The 22184-nt window shown below is 35.1% G+C and overlaps 5 protein-coding genes across 5 annotated transcripts; all 5 read right to left on the bottom strand.

Annotated features, from left to right (window-relative positions):
* Nucleotides 1–4186: 4186 nt before the first annotated feature.
* On the bottom strand, nt 4187–5159 carry LOC127904298 (leucine-rich repeat extensin-like protein 3). The gene is made up of 2 exons (XM_052447150.1): nt 4843–5159; nt 4187–4791 (listed from the first exon to the last, which is right to left on the bottom strand). Exons 1-2 carry the CDS (start codon nt 5048–5050, stop codon nt 4487–4489), a joined length of 513 nt encoding a protein of 170 aa, XP_052303110.1. The 5' UTR covers nt 5051–5159; the 3' UTR covers nt 4187–4486.
* A 1193-nt stretch (nt 5160–6352) lies between these two features.
* LOC7491276 (uncharacterized) lies at nt 6353–7617 on the bottom strand. Its single transcript, XM_002320285.4, has 2 exons — nt 7171–7617; nt 6353–7071 (listed from the first exon to the last, which is right to left on the bottom strand). The coding sequence occupies exons 1-2, from the start codon at nt 7348–7350 to the stop codon at nt 6523–6525; spliced, it is 729 nt and encodes a 242-aa protein (XP_002320321.2). The 5' UTR covers nt 7351–7617; the 3' UTR covers nt 6353–6522.
* A 1178-nt stretch (nt 7618–8795) lies between these two features.
* Nucleotides 8796–9926, bottom strand: LOC7491275 (GATA transcription factor 16). Its single transcript, XM_002320284.4, has 3 exons — nt 9547–9926; nt 9322–9444; nt 8796–9221 (listed from the first exon to the last, which is right to left on the bottom strand). The coding sequence occupies exons 1-3, from the start codon at nt 9562–9564 to the stop codon at nt 8961–8963; spliced, it is 402 nt and encodes a 133-aa protein (XP_002320320.2). The 5' UTR covers nt 9565–9926; the 3' UTR covers nt 8796–8960.
* Nucleotides 9927–12806: 2880 nt separating this feature from the next.
* LOC7491274 (uncharacterized) lies at nt 12807–15271 on the bottom strand. The gene is made up of 3 exons (XM_002320283.4): nt 14565–15271; nt 14063–14440; nt 12807–13346 (listed from the first exon to the last, which is right to left on the bottom strand). Exons 1-3 carry the CDS (start codon nt 15058–15060, stop codon nt 12985–12987), a joined length of 1236 nt encoding a protein of 411 aa, XP_002320319.2. The 5' UTR covers nt 15061–15271; the 3' UTR covers nt 12807–12984.
* A 505-nt stretch (nt 15272–15776) lies between these two features.
* Nucleotides 15777–21245, bottom strand: LOC7495231 (importin subunit alpha). The gene is made up of 10 exons (XM_002320282.4): nt 20798–21245; nt 20424–20612; nt 20146–20277; nt 19842–20027; nt 19577–19740; nt 19396–19474; nt 17869–17997; nt 17345–17472; nt 16870–17249; nt 15777–16274 (listed from the first exon to the last, which is right to left on the bottom strand). The coding sequence occupies exons 1-9, from the start codon at nt 21026–21028 to the stop codon at nt 16871–16873; spliced, it is 1617 nt and encodes a 538-aa protein (XP_002320318.1). The 5' UTR covers nt 21029–21245; the 3' UTR covers nt 15777–16274; nt 16870.
* Nucleotides 21246–22184: the final 939 nt, after the last annotated feature.

Here is a 22184-nt window from a genome sequence, read left to right as displayed (position 1 = left end):
TTCTCTGACCCCGCAGCCTTCATTTATCCTGCTTCTTCTAGCCCGTAACAAAAGAAAAGCTTCCGCGTCTCATCAGGCATTTCTAAGTAGATTTTTTATATAAAAAAAAAGGACGATAAATTGGATGACTTTCAAAAAAAATATCTGTAAGTACAGAAATTAACTGAAATTTTTATTTTTTAATAAGGAAAAGAAAAGAAAAACCTCTGCATTTATCGGTTAATGAGTTTCTGATCAATTTAGAAGCAACAGAGGAAAGAAAGAAAGAAGAAGAAAAATGAAAAAAACAATGGGGTTCATTTTCAAGAGAACAGAGTTAGGAGAAGACGATGGTGGAGGGTTATAATAATAGAATGGAAAGTAAGGAAGTATAGGGTTCGGTGGCGGAGGCGCTGGATAGTTACCATATCTTGGCGGCGGATAAAATCCAGCAACATCAGCAGGTGGTGGCGGAGGGGAGTACGCGTACGTGGGCACTGAATTAGGTGGCGGTGGCGAGTAGTAAATTGTGCCTGAATTGGGCATTGATGGTGGCGGTGGCGAGTAGTAAATTGTGCCTGAATTTGGCATTGATGGTGGCGGTGGGGAGCCTGAGACAACCGCTGGCGGAGGCGGACAAGTGGAGACAGGGGGTGGTGGTGGAGGAGTAGATGGAAGGGGTTGACATGGGTTTTCACAGGCAGAGCACATTGTACATTGTATTTGGTCCTTGGAAACTCCTGTAATGTTCGATGTGGTTGATGAAAAGTAATCGGTGTGCAAAATGAAGAGAATTAAGAATGATACTGATAGGGAGCTGGGGTTAATCATTTTAATTTCTAATGATGGTGATAGGATCCTTAGAAACTGGTGTTGTTGTTCATAAGATTTTTGAGGGAGGGAAAAGGGATTGGGAGGACTGAGGATGGGGAGAATGGTGCTGAAAAAAATGGTGGTGGTGGTTGGTATTTAGCAATGAAGAAGGCACACCGGCCATGTGTAAATGTATTGGTGACTGTACTATGACCTGGTTTTTTTTATCTTCTACGCCACCATTATCAAAAGACGAACAAGAACAAATTAAAAAATGGCAGCCCTTATTCCTTCCATATTTTGAGTCAATCCACCCACAAGGGTAGCCAGTAAGTATCACGAGTGCAAAAGGGGACCGAGGCCGGTTCATCCCCTCCCATGTGTCCTCCTTTCCGAACAAATAACAACGGCACCAGAAAAATATCATCGTGACAACGCAATGGTAGAGGCACTCCTACACAAATTGCACGATGCCACCAAAATATTTGATCGATATTTAAAAAGTTTTCATTGTTATTATAAATTGTTGATTGAATACAAAACTTGTTACTGTAAATAATGTTAAATGGATTACACTAGATATGCGGGTTTTCATGGTTAGAAGATTTAAATAATAAATTCATATAAATAGTAGTATTCAACAATAAAGCAAAATTTCATACATAAACATTTACAATACATTAAGATTCAAGCAAGAAATCATTAAAATTACAATTAAAGTACAATCAAATAATTAATATAAAATATATATACCCGGTACATTACATCAAACGTGTTAAAAAACATGAAGGAGGAAATCCTTAACTAGAAGGTCAAAAAGGGGACAAAAAGATAAATTCATAATTGCACTTAATTGAGCCCAATACACCCATAGCATTGATCGATAACTTCTACATTATATGTTTTTTCATAATCATCTTTAAATTCACAGCATTATCACTAACACTACTATTATTACTTGAAAAATTAGTAACGCTTTTGTTGAACTTGAACTTAAACTTGTTTCTTCTAAAATACATGGTACCTAGAATGAAATAATAAACACAATTCAAAACGTTTATTAATATAACCATTATTTTATCACCACTACCACACCATTGTCGACCACATCACCACCACTATCATTTTTTATCAATATAATCATCATTTTATCATTATCTCTTCATAATTTTTCTACGTCTCCACTGTCAAAATAATAATCATCACCTTACGGTCACCGTCACTAGTTATTATCACCACCCTCCCCACCATCACTAGTTGACATATCATAGTCACTATCAATATTATCATTACCATAACAAACATCATCACTATAACCGATATTATTATTATTATTATTATTATTATTATTATTATAACTGTCACTATAAATGTTATCATCATAACTACTATCATCATAATCACTATCTTTACCATAAACATCATAAATTCTCATATCATAATATCATCAATAAAATAATAATATCAATTAATACCATAATTGTTCTAAATTATATATTAAATTAATTTTTCTTAAATTTTCAACAAAAATCATAATTGACTAAAAGAGACCCAACTAGTTATCCATTGTTTTTTCAATTCAAACTTATTCAACCTAAATTAACACCTTTAGTTATTATTATTCCATACAAAATCATTTTTTTCTTAAATTTCCAACTTTACCATAAAATTATCACAAAATTATTGGTAACTATTAAATTATCCGTCATTTCTTCAATTCTAACACACCTAAGTTACAAAATCACACTCAATTTCATCAAGTGATAAATTAAATTCATCTCTTCCAAAACCCAAACAAACTCTAGAATACAGATCATATATTAATAGAAAAAAAATTGTCATTATAAAACAAGTAAAACACTTAAAAATAGAAGAAAATTATAAATACTACACATAAATTTTAGTAAATTAACTTAAAACATAAATGAGTTGGTTTGCTTACTTAGTGGAGTGAAGCTTGACAAGACATGTAATCAAGAGAGAAAAGCTTATGCTATTGGAGAGAGGTTGCATCAGAGATGGCAAAATGGGTGGCCAGATTTGTAAGGAGGGCTTGCCAGGATTTGATGAAGTATTTGGCAGTGTGGTTGTGGTTGCGGTTCCTTTTCAAATAACTTTTTGTGCCGAAATGCATGTCAATGATGTTTTTTTATTTTTTAAAAATTATTTTTGACATCAGCACATCAAAACGATCTAAAACATACAAAACATATTAAATTTTAGCAAAAAAAAAATTGAATTTTACCCAAACGTATTCGAAATGGGAGAGAGAGGATCATTGTAAAATGAAAAATAAAATAGGGACAAGTTCTGTATTAGGTAAAATTTGTATATTGACTTTAATATAACATGCAAAAGTGTGGATTTTTTTTTTAGTATCTTAGGTCAAGGAGATTTCATCATGAATTTTGCAGTATAATAATTATTTTTCAGCTTATTCCCTTCAAGTAACATGTTTTTTGTTGTTCAATGATCCAGTCATAACCAACCTCACTTAATTCATAATTTAACTTGATGGTAAATATTTGTTCAATAATTAGAAACTTACTATAAGTTGTGAACCCATCTCATAACAATTCATTAGACTTTTAGTTCTTCACCTAAAAGAAGGTTACGTGAACCTTGTATGCTGTTGGAAGTTAAAATTGAGTCAGCCATCTTTTCTAACATGGTTTTGTAAGAAACATAGGGTTCTTCGTGTACAAACCAATATAAGTATTTCTCAACGAATTATTTTTTAAATATATGCATCGTCACAACATCGTTATGATGAATATTTTTATTTTTCCACTTCGCACATAGACATCTAATCACACTCCCGCTAATATTCTTTGGATTAGAAAGTATAAAAATAATAAAACCCCAAACATTTTAAGATGATCTTGCCTATACAACCCTTCTTTAGAATCTTGAAATATCCAATAACGAGCATTCATTGCTCATAAAACCTATATAAAATTTTGATGACAACTTTTTATTAAAAATGAATTTGTAATCCAATAACTAATTATCAATTCTACACAAATTTCATTTTCCATCAATATGTGAACTAAACAAAAAAATTAACAAAAAATAATTAGCACCAAACTAGTTATCCATCATTTATTCAATTCAAACTTATTCAACCTAAATTAATACATTTTAATTATTATTAATTCCATAAAAAATCAATTTTCCCTAAATTTCTAAGTTAACAATAAAATTAACAAAATATAATTGATACCCTTTAAATTACCTATTATTTCTTTAATTATAAGACACATAAATTATAAAATCAAATTTAATTTCAACAAATAAATTCAATTTTCTCCAAATCTATAATTGATACCCTTTAAATTACCTATTATTGAAGGAAGAGTTTAAACTAATCAAAGACAAGACAAGCGTCTAGATGTTACAGTCAAACACACGCATGAACTGGATTGATGTGGGGAATAAAAAATGAAAATTACATGCTAAATTCGCATTTGGGATTACAGATTTATGTATTTTACTATCTTAAATATGTATAACATGCATGAATATTTATTGAACAATTACAGGGGACAGGAAACAGAAAAATCCTTCATATATAGAATTGACTGCCAGGCGCTAAGCCATATTTCTTCTTTTAGATTAGCAGTTCCGGGGCCTGCTGCTTTGTTAAATGGAATTTCCTCTCCTCTGAGTTCCAAGCTGCCTAAGAGGTTAATTTTTAGAAGAAGCATAGAAAAGTAAGCGAAAGAAAAATACAGAGAACAATGGACTGCAGCTTCAAATGAACGGATTTGAAAGAGAAAGAAGGTGGTGGGTTGTTATTGTCAAATGGAAAGTAAGGCACTGGATTGTTCCCGTAACCAGCTGGTGGTCCATTAAAGGAATAGCCAGCACCCGGCCAATACGACTGCTTAGGGGGCAGCACAGGCGGAAATGGTGTCGGTGGTGTTGGACACGCAGGGCACTCATTAATAGGAGCTGGTGGCGGTGGACACTCGGGGATAGCTGGTGGCGGTGGAGAAGGTGGGGGAGCAGGCGGTGGACATTCAGGGATAGCAGGTGGCGGTGGAGAAGGTGGGGGAGGAGGCGGTGGACATTCAGGGATAGCAGGCGGAGGCGGCGATGGTAAAGGCTGACAAGGATTGTCACAGGAATAGCACATTGTGCATGGTATTTGTTCTTTAGAAACTTCAGAAATTGTTGATGATAATGAGAAGTTGATTGTTATGACAGTGGAAAGGGTTAATAGCAGCATTCTCATGCGGTTTGCCATTACTATCATAATTGGTGAATAAAGAGTAGTGAAAGATGGAGGCCGGAGATAAGAGAAGGGTAGCAAATCATGAACTTTTAATGGTTTTTAAAGACGGGAGGAAAGAACCAAAATTTAGAGCAAGTGTTCTGGCGACCACACCATTTTTGTTATATTTATCGTCAACAATGAAATTAGAATTGGAAAAAGAGGAACGTGGTTATTATTTCTTATAATTAATTAAATTTTTATCGGTATATCTTTAAAAAATAATTCTTTAAATTAAAAAAAATTACAAGTATAAATTTTCTAAAACACAAATACATTTCAAAAAATACATGCTGGATTTGACACTAGCAACAACCAACCACAATTGAGCGTGGTAATATATCAAGTATCGAGTATACCGGAGTTGGTAATATATTAAGCCTTGTGCGCGTCCAAATTTTTTTTTTATTAAAACTAATTAATTAATCAATTATTCAATTTAGAAGCTATATTCAAAAACTGATTGGATTTTTAGACATCGTCTTCTTATATCAACGTTTTTCATCGATCACATCACCTTTAGTTGGCGGCCTATCAAATATCAATTGCAGAAATTTACAGAACAGTAAATTAGTTTGTCAGGGATGAACGATTGCCAAAACAACAGCGATGAATATAACTAGAAACCGGCGGCTTTTTTTTTTTTAATTTAACGTGGATGTCCGGACCAGTTTACGCGTACCTCGACTAATCTCATAGGCCCTGAAGTTAACAATCATATAAGCCTCTAGTGGCCATCATATGAGCAACCACAGGGCTCGAACCTGAAACCACAGAAGAAGCAAACTTTTTAATCCCAAGTTTTTACCATTGGACCACCACCTAGAAGAAACCTGCGGTTTTACCACTAATTAGTTAACAGACTGTCTTACCACTAAGTAGGAATTCTGAGTTTAAACTTTTTTTTGTTCTTTTAATTTAACTTTTACCAGATGGAAAATTGTAAGAAGAAATGGGACTGAGGGTCGCATTCGTAGTTTGTGTGGGAAACAGAAAGGCAAAAAATCATTATCAGATAAATTGTTACATTAAACATTTATTCCATGCAACTTACATCAGCCATATTATAACATTCCATACCATGAGGAAATAATTTTTCAGGGCAAAAAATATTTGTAAAAAAATAAAAAAAATTTTTGTTTAAAATTAATTTTTTATATTTTTAAATTATTTTAATGTTGTGATATGAAAATAATTTTTTTAAAAATATATATTATTTAAATATATTTTCAAAAAAAAAAACCGTTTTAAAAAACAAAAGTTATGACACACTACTAGAAAGTGTGACGGCTGAACTTACTATTACAGTGTATATTCTTATTTGTATTACATTACAAAATATAATTTCAATTCTGAAATTATAACACTTAAATTTGAAATCAAGCACAATTCAAAACCATGCTTCTATTGTTTGTACTCAAACACAACCAAGTATTAATCTCCGTCTTTAGAGGTCAAAACCACTCTCCTCGAAGCTCTCTTAAAACCCGACCATGTGGTGTATCAGGATCACCACGCATAGCATTCTCCATCCAAATCCTTCGAGCTCTCTCGAGTGCCTGCTCAGCCGTGTCAAGTTGCTCTGGCAACCACCCAATCACGTCTCCAGGTTCTTTATAAATTTCTTCACAAGCAGTGCCATCGGTTGCCCTTGTTATCGGCTTTCTAGTATCCGCCACCTGAGTTTCTGACAACGGCGACGCCTTGCGACGCCTGAAATATTCCTTGTCATCTTCTACTTGTTCTTTGGTGCTTCTCTCATCCTTTGGCCATGGGGCGCCATCAAGTCCAGCGCAGCTAACTGCTTCTAGTGTCAATGTTGAGTTCTTTCGCCTTTGTTGGACAATGGGTTCTGCAGGATTGTGAACTCCAGCATTTTCCAGCTTTTTAGTAGGCACATGTGGCGGTTTGGGTGGTGCCAATGGTTCGGTATCTTTACTGAGTCTGTATTCAGCTTCTGTTTGTCGCTTGCCAGTTTCAGGCTCGTACTTTGCTGCCATTTCCTGCAAATTATATATAAATTGGTCTCTGTGGATATCACTTTTCACTGATCAATATATCAAATGACTTCTAAAAAAGATAAAAGAGAACGAAAATTTTACTTCAGGTTTTCCAGTGGGAACAGCATGTTGAATTTCATGTTCACGGTCAGCGTAAACCTCAGGATCAGCAGGGCGACCAGTTGGTTCTGTTGCAAATCCTCGAACTCGAGCTAGATTGTAGGCTAAAGAGAGGGACCTATATGATCTTGTTGCGGTTGCAGCTAGTCTTGACTGGATCATCTTCAAATTCGCTCCCTGATGCTTGAATTATACAGTTAATTAGCACTTTTGTTTCGAAGTTCAGAACCAAGAACGAAGGCAAGCTCCAACCAAGAAAAAGAAGCGAGGGGGACTTTCTAGAGAAGAGAATATGTTTATGTGGAGACACGTGTCTTAAACTATTGACGTGGCAATAGCATGTCGTGCCTTGCTGTATTTTACATGTCACTTCTTTATAGTCATCTTTTCTTTGTGTATCCATTGTGAGAGAGGCACCTCGAAGCATTCAGAAGTTTCTTCCTGCTTCTGCATTTGAAGGAAGTAAGGCATCCACTCGAATTCTCTAGTAGAAGTGGGGTCGATCCAATCCTCTAGGGTTGGTTTTTAGCGTGAAATGATTAGCAAGTAGAGGCCCATGAAGCCTGCCTGTTCTTCCCCTCACGTAAGCATGTTGGGTCCTCAGCATGTGTTTGATGGATCTATTCAGCGGGCTCAGGAGAATAAAAATTATAAAGAAATATAAATGAGATTTTTTGAAATATTTAAAAAATAGATATTTTACATATATGTTTGACAAGTGAAGCCTTGTATAATTTTTATTTTATACTTGACCTCTTTCTTAAATAAAAGCTTCTTGGGATCTTTGTTAAATAAGTTCTTTAATCATTGCTTAAATAGCCATTAGCTTAAACGGGGCACATCCAAGCAGTGTTTTTAGGCCAGGCTCGGTAGCCAATCCAGTCTAAAACACGGGTCATCGGATTTTGACTAGGTCACTCAGGTCAATCTTAATTTTTTTTATAAATCAAAACGATATTGTTTTAAAAAAATAATTAATCAACGGGTTGCAACCGGGTTTTTGACCGCCAGGTCAATCAACTCAACCAGGTTTTTAACAACCTTTATTTTTTTACAAACCCGATCCAGTTCCAGCTACTGATCAGCCAGTTTTAAAACTATGCATCCAAGTGCTAAAGAGAAGTCAATGAATTGAACTTGAGAGTGCTTGATCGCATTATTCAATGTTGCAGATCTCATGTAGCTTTTAAGTTCTAATAATATCCATTATCTAAAGTGGCTTCACATAACAATTATGGGTAGTTGCTTTTAAATATGAATGAATTATTTGGCAAGTGTCGCCTGCTGCTAGAAGTGAATCATGTAAAATCATGACTCAAATGGTGGTTCATGTCCTCTCATCTATTTAGAAGATATCGGCCGAAGAAACCAAATCACATCTTTTCAGTCTCGATGCTAATGGAAGGAGCTCTTGGGCTACCGTAAATTTATATTCTTTAGAGAGTTACAATCATTTGGGGCATTGGCAGGCATCTTGTAGTCTGCTAGCAATGAAAGATTGTCTGCCTCCGCAGGAACTGAGTTTTACTGCCATCAAAGGTTAATCCTTGTTCAAACTGCTGGATTTCGTTCGGTATCCCGAATGTTTAACGATGAACAAAAGAATCTAATGTGAAAAGAAATCATTGTTTGTATTCATGTAATTGCTTGATCATTTTGCAATTTTACACGTTGCAATTTCCCCATAAAAAAACATTGAATATTGATTGGGGTTAAAACTTGAAGACAACTAGAAAGCTACGCAGAAGAAAAATGCTTTCCTTTATCTTATCCTAAGCACGGACCAAGCCACAAGATAAGGCCATCAAGAGTATGGCAGCCTGTTCTTCCTCTCCCAGTTTTCTCTTCCAATCTTCCTGCAATATCCCATCTCTTCTAAAACCCATCAAATCTAGCTTCAATGAAACTCCTAGCTTACTACTATTGCTACTTTTAGCAATCTTATTTTTACTCCTCTCCGCTCCTCCTTTGTCCGACCCATGAAGTGCTCTCCTCTTCTTCCTCTGTCTGATCCCACATGCATTGCACAGTGTCTGCAAATAATAAAAGTATACATTATTAATAAAGCTAATCAGAATCACAATACAGAAACTTAAGGAAGATGATCATTGCAAAGTGAATAATTACACACACCCTGGGACCAGCCGGACCGCCTCGCCAACATGGGGTTCTTGTAGTTTGGCAATCCATGCATCTTCTTTTGATCTCGTTACCCTTGCTTGATTGAGTACTATCCATGTCCTCTGACTCTGATCCCTGTTTAAAAAATCGAGGACATTAAGTAACAAGAAAACCGAGCAATAACCATCACTAAATTAAAAAAACTAAAAGCTATGGAAAAAGGATAAGATCACTCACTTTTGTGTTGAAATCCATGATCAGTGCAAACAGGTTATGCTAGAGACTGAAGACAAGCACTTCAAAATAAGTGCTATATGAGATAAGTTAAGATTCAACAGACATGAGACTTGGAGAAAGAAGAGAGAGGTAAGTGTGTCTCAACTCAAAGAGACCTAAAGCGAAGAGAGCAACAGCATACAAAAAAACATTCTCATTAGGTATTGAAGGAGAGATATAAATGCAGCGAGGGAGGTGTTAATAGGAAAGAAGCAGAAGAAACATGGGAATGGGAAACAGGGCACTTGAAGAGGCTTGCAAATATAATAACAGCTGCCTCGTTCAAGAATCAAGACGGCTAGTTTTCTACCGTGGGGGCTGCGGCGCAGAAACCCTAATTCAAATTTTCTTTAATAGACTAAAATACCCATATGTGGTTGATTCCAGGACCATAACGTTTTTTTTTTAGGATAATTTTAGAATTCATTAATTAAAAAACTTATATTCTAAATAACATTTCATGAAAATTTTAATAAAATATTTTAAATTAATTTTTTAAAATTTTTAAATTTTTATTATAATCAGTACTGATATTAAAAATAATTTTTTAAAAATAAATATATATTATCTTAATATGTTTTCAAATAAAAAATATTTTAAAAAATAATTATTATAACAATTACAAACATCATTTTATGATCACAATCAGTAACAGAAAGTTTAGTCACCCTCCATAATCCAAAGATTTTCTTCTACCCTTTTGATAATAGTTGTTTTCAAAATAGTTTTTTTTTTTAGCAATGTTGTGCATTTCATATGAAATAACGTGGAAATTATTATTTTTTTAGCGTTGATTTATCATTTAATAACTTTAATGTCTACAATTACCCATTTATCATTCATGACATGTATTTTTAATATATATATATATATATATATATATGTGATTTTTTTCTCTTGAGAAATAAATCTCATACATTAAATGATAGATTCCATTAATAGATTTATAAATTCAATATTTGAAAACTTTTAAGAAATGATTTGGTGATTATTTCTCAGTTAATATTTTCCCTAAATACCAAAAAGAAAAATTTTCCAATAAAGATACAATTCGGAGGTGAATGTGAAGTTGAAGGAAGAATATTACAGCAAAGAAATAAGCTCTATTTTGCTTTGTTTTCCATTAAAATAAGAAATTCCACTCGATTTTGTGCAACAGGAAGGATACCCTTCTGCACTGATCACACAGTTTTTTTTTTGTATTGGGACCCCAAATGCCAAAATCAAGAGACGCTTGAACTTTGATGAATAAAGCACAGACCACGCTATCAAATCACTGCACAGAAGAAATTAAGGATTGAAAGCAAGAAATGCCCATGGCTCCAAGCGAAAGGTGTAGATGGACATTTTGGTAAATGGGTGGTGACAGAGACAGTGAGATGAAGCAGAATCAAGACAAGATGCCACCTTTGTTTCTTAGCAGTTGTAGATGAGCAGTGGGAGGGAAAAGAAAAGGTTATGGCAAAGCTTGAGGTTGTAATGAAGAGATAACGATGGAAGAAGAGACAAAAACCCAGGCCACCGATTCTGGACCAGACGCAGCCAGCCAGCCATGCCTTCATCGTTCTTGTCCTTAGCTTGATAAAAGCGAAAGGAAGGAACATCCTGTGATTGTTTGCTATTGATGGTTTTTTAGACTGCGCTTGCCGCTTGGGTTTATTCGTGTCTTGTACCACAAAAATATATATAATAAGAATAAATATGTACTTAGTCAGCGATGAGATAAATAAATAAAAATAATTGTTTTTTTTATCTTAAGATGTTTGATCAATATAATATCTTGCTTTGAAATAGAAGCAGTTGTCACTTTAAAAATAAACATTTTTATCCTTTTTAACAAAAAAGAATTTTTTAATTAAAATAAAAATTTCTCCATCATTTTTTTTATTATACATACCAATTATGCTAGTGTTTTACATAATTCTATTTCATTTTTTTTATATTATTGATTATATTAAAATGATATGCCTATAAATATTGTCATCCTATTTATTTCTTTTGTGTTGAAACTTAAGAATTACTTTTATAAAAAAAATATGTTCATATGCTGTATAAGTTTAAGAAGTCGTAAATTATTTAATATAAATTAAATGTATTTGTTTAAATAATCAGTACAGTTCTTGCTGGTCATTTCATATATCAAAATTAATAATAAAAAAATTTAACCAAATACTAATTAATTATTTATAAGTATAATACAATAACCAGTTATTCAATAAATACTGTTTTTATATCACAGCTCACCTTAATATAAAAATGAAATCTTGTTTGTTTTTGTGTTTCAAAAATATTTAAAAAAAAATTAATTTTTTATTTTTTTACTTAAAATTAATATTTTTTAGTATTTTTAGATCGTTTGATGTATTAATATTAAAAATAATTTTTTAAAAAATATAAATTATTTCAATACATTTCTAAATAAAAAATACTTTAAAAAACAACTGTTATCACAATACCAACGTAACATATAACATAACAATTCCAAACACGCCGCGGCATGTTGATGCTAGCTATTGCTGATTTTTCTTTATGAGATTCCTGATTTTTAATATTTTTAAATCGTTTTTATATTTTAATATCAAAAATAATTTTTTTAAAAATATATATTTATTATTTCAATATATTTTTAAACTAAATTTTTTTTTAAAAAAAAAATCATTATCACATTATTAAACACAATATCAAACATAATATATATATAAAATGTCAATACCAAACGTCGCTGTATGTTGATGCTACTGCTGATTTTTCTCTATGAGATGCCTAAATAATTATTGGCTTTACCGATAATAATTGAATGATTGAGTCACGACATTGAACTCCCACTCGTACTGCGGAAAAAGAACTGTCCTTCGAAGTATCACGAGTCCACAAGCCATGCAAAAGACCAAAACGGTGTTTGTGTCGCGGCAGAAAGCTGCATGCTCCTCGATAACACGGAACCATGTCTGCAACCATTTCATTGAGTTCCGCCTTCGGAAATAACATGAATGGTAGCATAGATCACTAGGATGTGCAAAATACTAGTTCTTCTTGCATAAGGGACCAAACACTTGCTACTGTCCTTTGTTGTATTGTGGATGGCAAACAGGAACACTTCTCTTTTGAAATTCAAATTCTTAAGAAATTTATGAGCAGTGGTATTGTCCTCTACCGTGTTCAAATTGTATGGACTCTCTTTTGGAATGTAGGAGTGAAATACTAATTAATGGCTGCAAAACTAAATTAAAAGATCAGCTCACTGCTTCAGCCTCTGTCATTAGTAATTTACATCAAATATTTTAGTCAGGCCATCTAAAGTCTCATGGAGAGAGTCTTGGGTGCAAAATAAAATAAAATAAAATCTGTACTAGTTAGAGTGATACACAACAGATTGAGCAAATTAGACGCTTCTTGTTTTCAGTGCTTCAACCTATCCCTCTGTCCAAGTTTTGAGCAAAGATCAGCGAGGAAGGAGAAGAGAGCACCCATGAAGCACATTAACCATGACAATACGAACAATGCCCAGTCCTGGAGGTTTTTCTTTGGAGAATGCCCCCTGTCTGAGATGAGCAATGCCCTGTATACAGCTTCAGCTAAGGCATACGCTGTAACCGGATCAGATTCTTCTGCGAGAAATCCATATTCTGTGAGGCAAACAATGTCATACACTCCATTAGTCTCTGATATTCCTAGACGCTCGCATAATCTGAGCCTCATGTCCATCCTCTCTTCGGTTGTCAACAAGTCACCATGTGTCAGGATCAAGATAGGATTCTCGTCTGCGAGCAAAATGGAGCCAATTAACTTGCGTTATTTTGCATGTTAAGCATTCCCATATGAAGTTGTTTGTTCTTGCTTAATTGTACTGTCACAAAAGGCTCAGAATTTATATTTAATTTTACGCACAACCAAATGAGCCTACTTCTGTGTCTGTGGCAATGCTTTATTTTGAGCAGCATGGTTATGTTTAAGTATGATTGAAAATTCACTCAAACAGTAACAGGATAAGAAATAAATGCAGCAGAGAGTATTAAAGCTATGGTGCAAGCAGGTAGGGGCAAGGCAAACTGCAGAATGAATTCAAACTCTTCTGAGTCAAGACCAGTAAAAAAAGAAGAAAAAACTGATTAAAACATGTTTGACAATCCACACCATGTACTCAAATAGATAGGTAATTAAATGTTCTGAAATTGAAAGAAAAAACTAAGTTCTCTTTCTGCTATGATGTAAATTTCAAGACCATCATCAGCTGCAGCAGTCGAAGCTTAGTGCAGATCAATAATTACAATAGCTCTAGGAAGTACAGTAGCGTAAAGTGCACGTACAAAAAAGCTTTGATATGATGTTTGATGCTTCACGAGTCTATGTGTATTGGTCCATTTATTATAATGACAGGAATTAAAAAAAAACAGTTAGTGTTGTCCGAGCTGTCATGGCTGAATGTCAAAATGATAGCACCTTAAACGAAGAATTGATGGTAAAGACTAAAGCTTACTGCATTTTCTCAAAGCAGGGGAGTGGAAGAGTTCTCTTGTGGCTTCTAATGGCTTCGAATCACTAGCTTTTGAGGCTTTATGGACCTCTGCTATGTTAACCACCACCATTGGAATATTTACTGTCCTTTGTACAAACTTTGAAGATGACCTCAAACCAACAGTTTCTGTGTCGGCTTCCAGCAATACATCATCACCTGATCTCAGGCACAGCTGGTTATGGTGAATCCCATCACTCATCCAACTTGACAATTCCTCAAGAGCATCACCAATTTTACCATAATTAAACCCCCTAGAATCGTACACACAAAACCCACCTTGCATTGATCTCATTACATTGTGCTCTTCCATGTACATGGTGGTGTATTTGGTAGCACCGCCTACAAATACAAAATCAAATTAATAGTTGTGCTGCCAGAAATGTTTCATACTCCACAGTTTTGCAACTCTTTGGAGTATAAATGCAAACTCATGGCTGTGCTATGCTCTGCACAATAAACTTACCAGATGAAGTTCGAGCAAAAGGTATGAGTCCAGACCGACCAAAAACACTGTACATAAGGTTCACAAGTGAGCTCTTGCCAGAGCCAGAGAAACCCACCAAGAGAATAGTGATTACTGGTGGAATGTCCATCTCTTCCTTCTTGAGACCTCCTGTGGGCACCCAGAAATCACCTGAACGATACATTTGTAGCTTGTATCTGAGCTCATTGAGTCCTTCATGAGCAATCAAAGCCAGTCTCTCCAACTCTTTAAGAACTCTGAGTCTTGGTGTAAGGCTTGCGATGTGAGGGAGGTCAAGCTTAAGCCTAACACATTCATCGAACTTTGCTGCCGATCTCCACCAACAGTAGCCCAGTCTTGACAATTGGCACTCATCTTCATCATTGGAAGAGAGCTGACTCTTCATGTCTTTGGGACTCAACTTCAGCAAAAAAGGTGGCAGTAATTTTATTTTATTTTGGACTTTTGAAATTGAACAGTTTGATCTTTCTACCATGAAGGCTCTATTGCAAAAGAGAGATACGAATCAAAGGGACAAGGGAATTTTCTACCACAAGGCTTTGTTTGTCCAAATGAGTACTATTTTGCTCACGGGTTTTCCACTAGTTGGCTGTTGCGAAGGGCTATTTCCAGACTTTCTGGCACTTGTGGTGGAGCAGCTTGAGAAATGGCATCCCATATTACCGAAATACCCACGTTCCTGCCGTTCAATACCATCAGACTTGCTGGATAGGAAGGTATTTTAGTCCCAACGACCCTGTAATGGTAGGGAATGGGCAGCGTACCGCTACAGCGCTACGTCTAGATAAAAATTTGGACGTTATATACATAGCAGACGGTCACAGGATGGACGTTCCTTCTCTTGTCCAATCAATCATGTCGCTTTCAGCTTAACACGTGGCTTGTAATCCATATTCAACCAAAGCTCTTCCTGCACATTTATTGGTTTCGCACATGCCTTTGCCATTTTAGATTCTTGCAAGGATTCTGTCAATAATTAAGCAGCCATGCGGATTAGGCTAATTTCGAAAAATGTACTTCCTGGTTCTCTCAAATGCGCTTGTGTGCATATGTTAAACACATGCCTACTGGTATGTGTCAAAATGACCAAAAGCACAAGCAAAATGAGCACAGTGCGCAAGGGATATCATCTTTCTTCAGAGAAAAGAAAACCATGCAGAAGGATAAATCAAGTTTTGCCGCGAATCAGAATGCAATAATGGTAAATTTTATATCATAAATTCTTGTTTTTGTTTCACGGACAACAAAAATTGCCCCCTCAAAACTGAAAATAGAAACATTTTCTAATAGAAAGGCAATCCTTAGATTCCAAACTGTTCTGAGAAGACCTTAAGAAGAAGAACATATAGCAACGTGTATCCTTCCAATCATCGCTCTAACTTGTAAACCCGACAGACGGATGCAAGCTGTGATGAGCAGCTTCATCCAAGGCATGACAAAATAATGCCCAGCAAAATAAAAATGAGAAAAAGTAAAAAAAAGACTCAAAACTTTCTGTAGATTCCACCAGCAATGGCAATTCTTGACTCTTCACAAACATAAAGCATCTCTGTAACAGAGCATCTTTTGAACCGCATAGCCAGAGAACGATCCTATGGCATGTGACTTCCCTATCCAAAAATAACAATCATTGATTTAAACCTGGACACTCAGCTTCATTCCACCATGAACTTTAGGTGCTGCAAATGTCTGGCACAGAAAAGGTGACAGTACAAATTAACCTTTGCCATAAATTAGTGTGTATAAAAAAGTGATTAAGGAAATAATCCTAAGACTACAATAAAATTGGAAGAACGCGGTAAAGTTACAATAAATTGTAGAGCTTTATAAAATGATAATTTACTCTCTATGATGATGTTTTACGAAATATAGAGAAGCAATCAACTGCAAATATCAAGACTATCTATAGATTTTTCAAAATTTCAATCGGATATCAAAACAGGTATGTAGTTTCACATGTGACTTCTATTAGTGCAGTTAACACAGGGTAAAAAGTTGAAGGCATCCCCCCGCATGTGTAGAAACTAAACAAATGAGAGCACAAGACATGTAAATTCAGAACTAATATCCACAAACTTACACATTCCCAGCCAGCTAATTGGGAAATGCCGGACCTCGATCTTTGCAAGAATATCGATAGAAAAACAAGCACAAACAAGCAATCCCTATTAAACAGGAATTGCTCAGCCTTGGTGTGAAAGTTAACTGTCCAGGAGGTGCCTTTGTCACTTGTAAAGAGAAATTGTACCTAGAACTTACGAACTAGGTGAGAGAAGTTGCATACCTTAAGTGAATTTAAATCCATTAGAGGAAACAGGAACTTCGGTCCCACCAAACTGAAATCCAGATTGGGAAGCATCACCTGGAGGAAATGCCTCAAAGTCATCACCATCTTCCACCCAAAATGTCTCAAGAATCTTCACTGCTTTCTCATATATTTCATTGTTGTCATGACTCTGAAGGTTCTCAATCTTTTCTAAACCCTCAACATCTTCAATCATTTGGGTATACAGATTTGCATTTCCTGTGTTGCCCAAATTCTTTTTAGCTTCCCCAACCTTTAGAATGTTCTCTAGCCCTTCTAAGCAAACCGTGACAATTCTTGGGTCAGGACAAATCAAAAGATCACATAATGGCTTGATGCACCCCTGGTCCACCAGAAACCTACAATGCGCAAATAGAATTGAATCTTTTAACTTACACATAAATCAAATTAACCAATTAATGGGGAAGAATGTCATGAAAGAGAAAAAAGATACTTGATTTGTTCATGGCTTCCACCAGAAGTTGCATTTGAAATTGCCCAAGCAGCCTCTTTCTTGATCTCAAATTCAGCATTTTGAAGCAATTGGACAAGAGGGCCAATAATACCTGCTTCAAGTACAGCCTGCGCAATTTGCAAATGCAAGTCTCATGCAATGAACATTACAACAAATAGGCGATAAAAACATCTAATAGAGAGTTGAAAGTCTTTTTTTTGGTAGCTATCATCCTCAAGATATCCTCACTTCAAAACAATCATTGGATGTAAACAAACTGAGGGTACATAAAACCATCATCAACTCAGAATTTTAAAGCAATTGAGACAGGACAAATAACTCCATTTTACCAGATGGGCTAGAAAACAACATAATAAATAGCTCCAAAAAACTTTCTGTAAATTCCTGTATCCCTCAAAATATCTAAGCTTTAAATAATCAGAAGATTACAGACATTGTGACAAAATTTAAGGACATACTAATTTTCATCCAAACCATGATATTTAATGAGTAGTCTTGCTCACCTGTATCTGATTTGCATTTCCAGCTGTGACGTTTGAGATTGTCCAGCATGCTTCCTTCTTGATGCTTTTCTTGTAATTATTTGTCAGCAAGTTCAAAAGACATGGGAGAGCTTGATGGTTTATCATACACTGAAATTAGGAATGACACAAAGCATTACATCATTGGCTCAGAAGCCAACATATTTTCAAGTCATGCAAACATGCAACATATCAGACCACTAAGACACGCTGTAGATATCATCAGATGATTAATCGAGGTATGCTGAAAATTATAAATGATATCATCTAAGTAATTCTCAAAAAAAAAAAAATATTGAGCCCTTTTTCTCCTCTCTGGGATATTTTTGGATAAGTTTATTTGAGTTGTCTCATTTCATAGTGCCATTTGGCAAGCAGGCAGTTGGGGAATGTTACACGCCTTTGAGCTTTTCAAATCTCTAGAATTTCATTTCTGAATGGGTTCCAATTTTTTTTTCCTAGTTAACATGCAAGATCATTAGCTCTGCCAAGACATAAATGCAGACTTCATCTCAACCAAAAACCACTACTCGTTCAAGCATGTTTCTTTCAGAAAACAGAAACGAATAGTTACTTCCTAAAAAATTAAGGCATGTCTGCACACATCTCAAAACAAAAGCGAGACATGAATTCCATAACACCATAAAATAACCTCCTAACAAGAATTAGACTACATACTCAATCGAGAGATTAGAAAATAGATTGATTTCATAATCTTCCCTAGTCATGAGTTTATACTAATTCTTCCACTTCACAGCTAAAATTAAAGTTTGTCTGAAGCATGTCCACATTGTTGGGGAAGGAAACAATCTGATGTTTTGTAAATTTGGAAATTTTATCAAATCTCTCAAGTTGGTCTCCATCCAATTGAGACCTTCACGTACAGGAAGTTTCACTCAGACTCAAGTCAATGAAAAATAAAAAAACCTACTCTGTACTGTTTGGAATCTCATCTATTAAATGGCTAGTCAAAAGCTGGAGGAGGGTGGTTGTGGGTGTAGACACCATAGAACCTTTAGACCCATCCTTATCAATAGCCATCAAATATGAATGCATGACAAGTATTGACTTGAAAACTATAAAATGTGACAAGTACTGATTTCAAAACCAGAAAACCATAAGCAACAGCTGAAACAAACCCATTACATGCTATCAGAATTAGTGCAAAACAGCATGCCAGGTTGTAATGATAAGTTGTGAAATTGTATAGAAAATGCCAACTATTCTAGAATATTAAAGCATTAAAGAAAAAAAAGCATGTCCATCTATATTTTCAACCTGTGCATCTAAAATGAGCAATGCAGGCACGTACAAGTATTTCCATCTTCCAAGATCAGTACAAAACTGTCGGAGGAGTATGTGATTGGTTTTAAAATAAACAAAACCATGCCAGTTATGAACTCATGACTAAAACCAGGGGAAGAGAAATTAAGCAGTAAGAAAAATAAATAGGGGGGGGGGGGGGGTTTGGGGTAATTAGAAAAATAAAGGTATAAGTATAACCAATACCTGAGTCTGCATGTCATCTCCAGTAACAATATTTCCAACTGCACGTAGCGCAGGGATGAGCACTGTTGGAGATTGATGACTGAAAACAGAAAATGTACAGAGCGTTTCAACTTTCAGAAGCAAATGCCAGGAAAAAGAATCATCTGACACATATGAAGAGCAAACAGAGTTTATAACTCACCGTAAAAGTTCAACGAGACGGGGGCAGACCCCAGCCTCAATAACAGCTTGGATTTTCTCATTGGATCCATCTGAGAGATATGACAGTGCCCAGCATGCATCTGTGAGGACTTCGTTGTCATTTGAATGTATAAGACGCTCAAGAGCTGGGAGAGCAGGTTTTGTCTGCTCATTGAATTTCAACAGCACATACACTAGCAGCAATTAACAAATTGGGGAATAAAGTACTGGAACTGCATTTAAACAGTCTATCTTGAAAGTCAAACCTGGTCAAACAAAGGTTGGGGCTTGCCCCTGCAGAAGTTCGATAATGTCCAAGTTGCATTTCTTAACATAGAAAGCTTTGCATGTTCATTGAATTGTGCAAGCAAAGGCATCAAAGCCCCATGACCAAGGACTAGATCACGGCATTTTGGTGAGTCACCAGCAACATTTCCTAATGCCCAAACAGCCTATAATCCCAGCAAAATGTAAGTTTGCCATTATCGAACCAATCAAGAAATAATTACGATGGCCCCTTGACATTACTTGAAAGAAAAATAGATTACATAAAATAATAATAACATCTACCTGTTCCCTGACATCTTCAGCTGGAGAACTTAAAAGTTTGACAAAAATCGGGATTGCCCCATGGTCAATTACAACCCTGGTGTTTTCTGATGTCCCAGAAGCAATATTCGTGAGCGCCCAAGCCGCCTCGAACTAAAATATAACATTAAAAAAAATACAACACGACAATTAAAAAGAAAAGAAAAAAACTAAACCGGCAGGTATAATAGATACAGCAGCAGCTATAATGAAGCCCTGTCCAAAACATAAAGCAACAAAGATCTAGCACGAATCCAAACCTGAAGCTGTGGAAAATCATCCCTTGCAAGAAACTCGATGAAGCGGGGGACAACCCCTGATTGTATAACTTCATTGATGGGAGGACTGCGTTCTATTGAGAGCAGCTTTCGGAAATGAGTAGTTCCCTCAAACTGTATATTCTTGTCATCTGACCAAACACCAGCAATCATTGCTGGAAGAGTGTCTAGCTGCCATCAGATTAATTTAACAAAACCATCAGCTCCGTTAAAAAAAATATTTTTTTATTTAATAATTATTGGTAACAAATGATGATTCAGGATTGATCCAACAAATTATTAAATCAGGGAGCAATTCAACCTAACTATCCACAAAAATTAATGAAAAAAAGGTAAAGTAAAGAAACAAAGAATACCGGCTTATCAGAAGCGGAAATGTTAAGAGAAGAGGTAACTTGTTGCTGTTGCTGCTGCTGTTGCTGGGCCTGAAGTCCCTCACGTCGCTTCTTAAGCAAGCTTTCTTCCCTCTTATTCTTTCGGATCTCCACCAGGTTGTCTTCCCTTCTTCTCCTCCCTTCATCTGCATCCACCGCCACCTTGTACTTGTTCCTCCTCACCTCTACTCTCGCGTTCGGCCTCAACGACATGTCGTTTTGATTAGCACTGCACTGCACTGCACTGTAATGTGGATGTTACAGTGAGGGTAGCGAAGGGAAGGGAAGAAGAGGAGTGGTAAAAGTGAGGAATGTGGAGGGGGGGTTTTGGGATTTCTATTTGAATGGACTTGGAGCCAGAAGGGTGGTGCTATTATAGAGGTTTTTCAACTACCGACGCTTGGGAAACAGGGCTTGGATTTTGTTCTTATTAACGAGACCACCATTGGTTTTTTTCGAATTTGAAGGAGAGGGAGCTCTAACGGACCTCCGCCGCCGTCAATCTTTATTCCTTTTCTGCCGCTGTAGATAATATTATATTTTATTAATTTTGTATACGATAAAAATAGTATGTGAAAAGAAAATGAAATTAAAATAAAATAAAATAAAATGGGTGGACAAATTAAATCAGCAGGAGTAATCTATGATATTTCAATAGAGATGGAGAGAGATGCATTTAAAGGGAAATTGGATTTTAATTAAGTATTGTGTTCGTTACTAAATTCCAATATAGTTAAAGATTAAAAAAATCCAATATAGCTTAAGTCGTGTATTTTTATTCAAAAAAACAGCAAATAACAAAATAAATTAGAAAATATTTTTCACGAAACTTCTAAAATTTAACATTTTTATATTTATACGATCAACTATTATTTATTAAAAGATTATAAGAATATATATATATATATATATATATATATATATATAAATGCAAATTACATTTTCATTCCACTTCGCACCTAATGGTTTTAAAACTACACCTCGCATGATTAGCTGATAGCAAGTAATAATTTTTGGACCCTGGGCTGGGTTTGCGTATCGGTAACATTTCACGCTTGTTATTTGAAATCCTCGCCGTAAAAGATTTTTATACCGTTGCGCAAGTACTATTACTTTCGTAAGGAATTTAAAAGAAAAGGAAAATAATGTATCTTTTGAAATTGTAATAATAATTATTTTTTAAAATATTTTTTATTTATAAATATATTAAAATAATATTTTTTATTTTTAATATGAACATGTCAAAGTAATCTAAATATATAGAAAAAATAAAATAAAAACAAAAAAAATAAAAATATTCGAAAACATATTTTTTTTTATTGTAAAAACAAATACACTCTTGGTGGTTAGGTGATCATCCTAACAAGTT

The sequence above is a fragment of the Populus trichocarpa genome, chromosome 14, assembly GCF_000002775.5.
Source record: "Populus trichocarpa isolate Nisqually-1 chromosome 14, P.trichocarpa_v4.1, whole genome shotgun sequence".
Lineage (NCBI taxonomy): Eukaryota > Viridiplantae > Streptophyta > Magnoliopsida > Malpighiales > Salicaceae > Populus > Populus trichocarpa.
The sequence above is the reverse complement of the archived record's forward strand: the minus strand, read 5'-3'. Positions and strand labels throughout refer to the sequence as shown.

Excerpts from the sequence above, each read along its gene's own strand:
- LOC7495231 (XM_002320282.4), bottom strand. The coding sequence starts at position 21,028 with ATGTCGTTGAGGCCGAACGCGAGAGTAGAGGTGAGGAGGAACAAGTAC. Across the intron at positions 20,028-20,145 it reads CTGAAGATGTCAGGGAACAG|GCTGTTTGGGCATTAGGAAA; the intron begins GTAGATGTTATT and ends CTGGGATTATAG. Across the intron at positions 19,741-19,841 it reads CCCAACCTTTGTTTGACCAG|ACAAAACCTGCTCTCCCAGC; the intron begins GTTTGACTTTCA and ends TTCAATGAGCAG.
- LOC7491274 (XM_002320283.4), bottom strand. The coding sequence starts at position 15,060 with ATGGTAGAAAGATCAAACTGTTCAATTTCAAAAGTCCAAAATAAAATA. Across the intron at positions 14,441-14,564 it reads TTTTGCTCGAACTTCATCTG|GCGGTGCTACCAAATACACC; the intron begins GTAAGTTTATTG and ends TTGTATTTGTAG. Across the intron at positions 13,347-14,062 it reads CCCTGCTTTGAGAAAATGCA|ACGAGAATCCTATCTTGATC; the intron begins GTAAGCTTTAGT and ends TTTTGCTCGCAG.
- LOC127904298 (XM_052447150.1), bottom strand. The coding sequence starts at position 5,050 with ATGATAGTAATGGCAAACCGCATGAGAATGCTGCTATTAACCCTTTCC. Across the intron at positions 4,792-4,842 it reads TCCACCGCCTCCTCCCCCAC|CTTCTCCACCGCCACCAGCT; the intron begins CTTCTCCACCGC and ends CTGCTCCCCCAC.
- LOC7491276 (XM_002320285.4), bottom strand. The coding sequence starts at position 7,350 with ATGATCCAGTCAAGACTAGCTGCAACCGCAACAAGATCATATAGGTCC. Across the intron at positions 7,072-7,170 it reads TTCCCACTGGAAAACCTGAA|GAAATGGCAGCAAAGTACGA; the intron begins GTAAAATTTTCG and ends TATAATTTGCAG.
- LOC7491275 (XM_002320284.4), bottom strand. Across the intron at positions 9,222-9,321 it reads GCGGTCCGGCTGGTCCCAGG|ACACTGTGCAATGCATGTGG; the intron begins GTGTGTGTAATT and ends TATTATTTGCAG.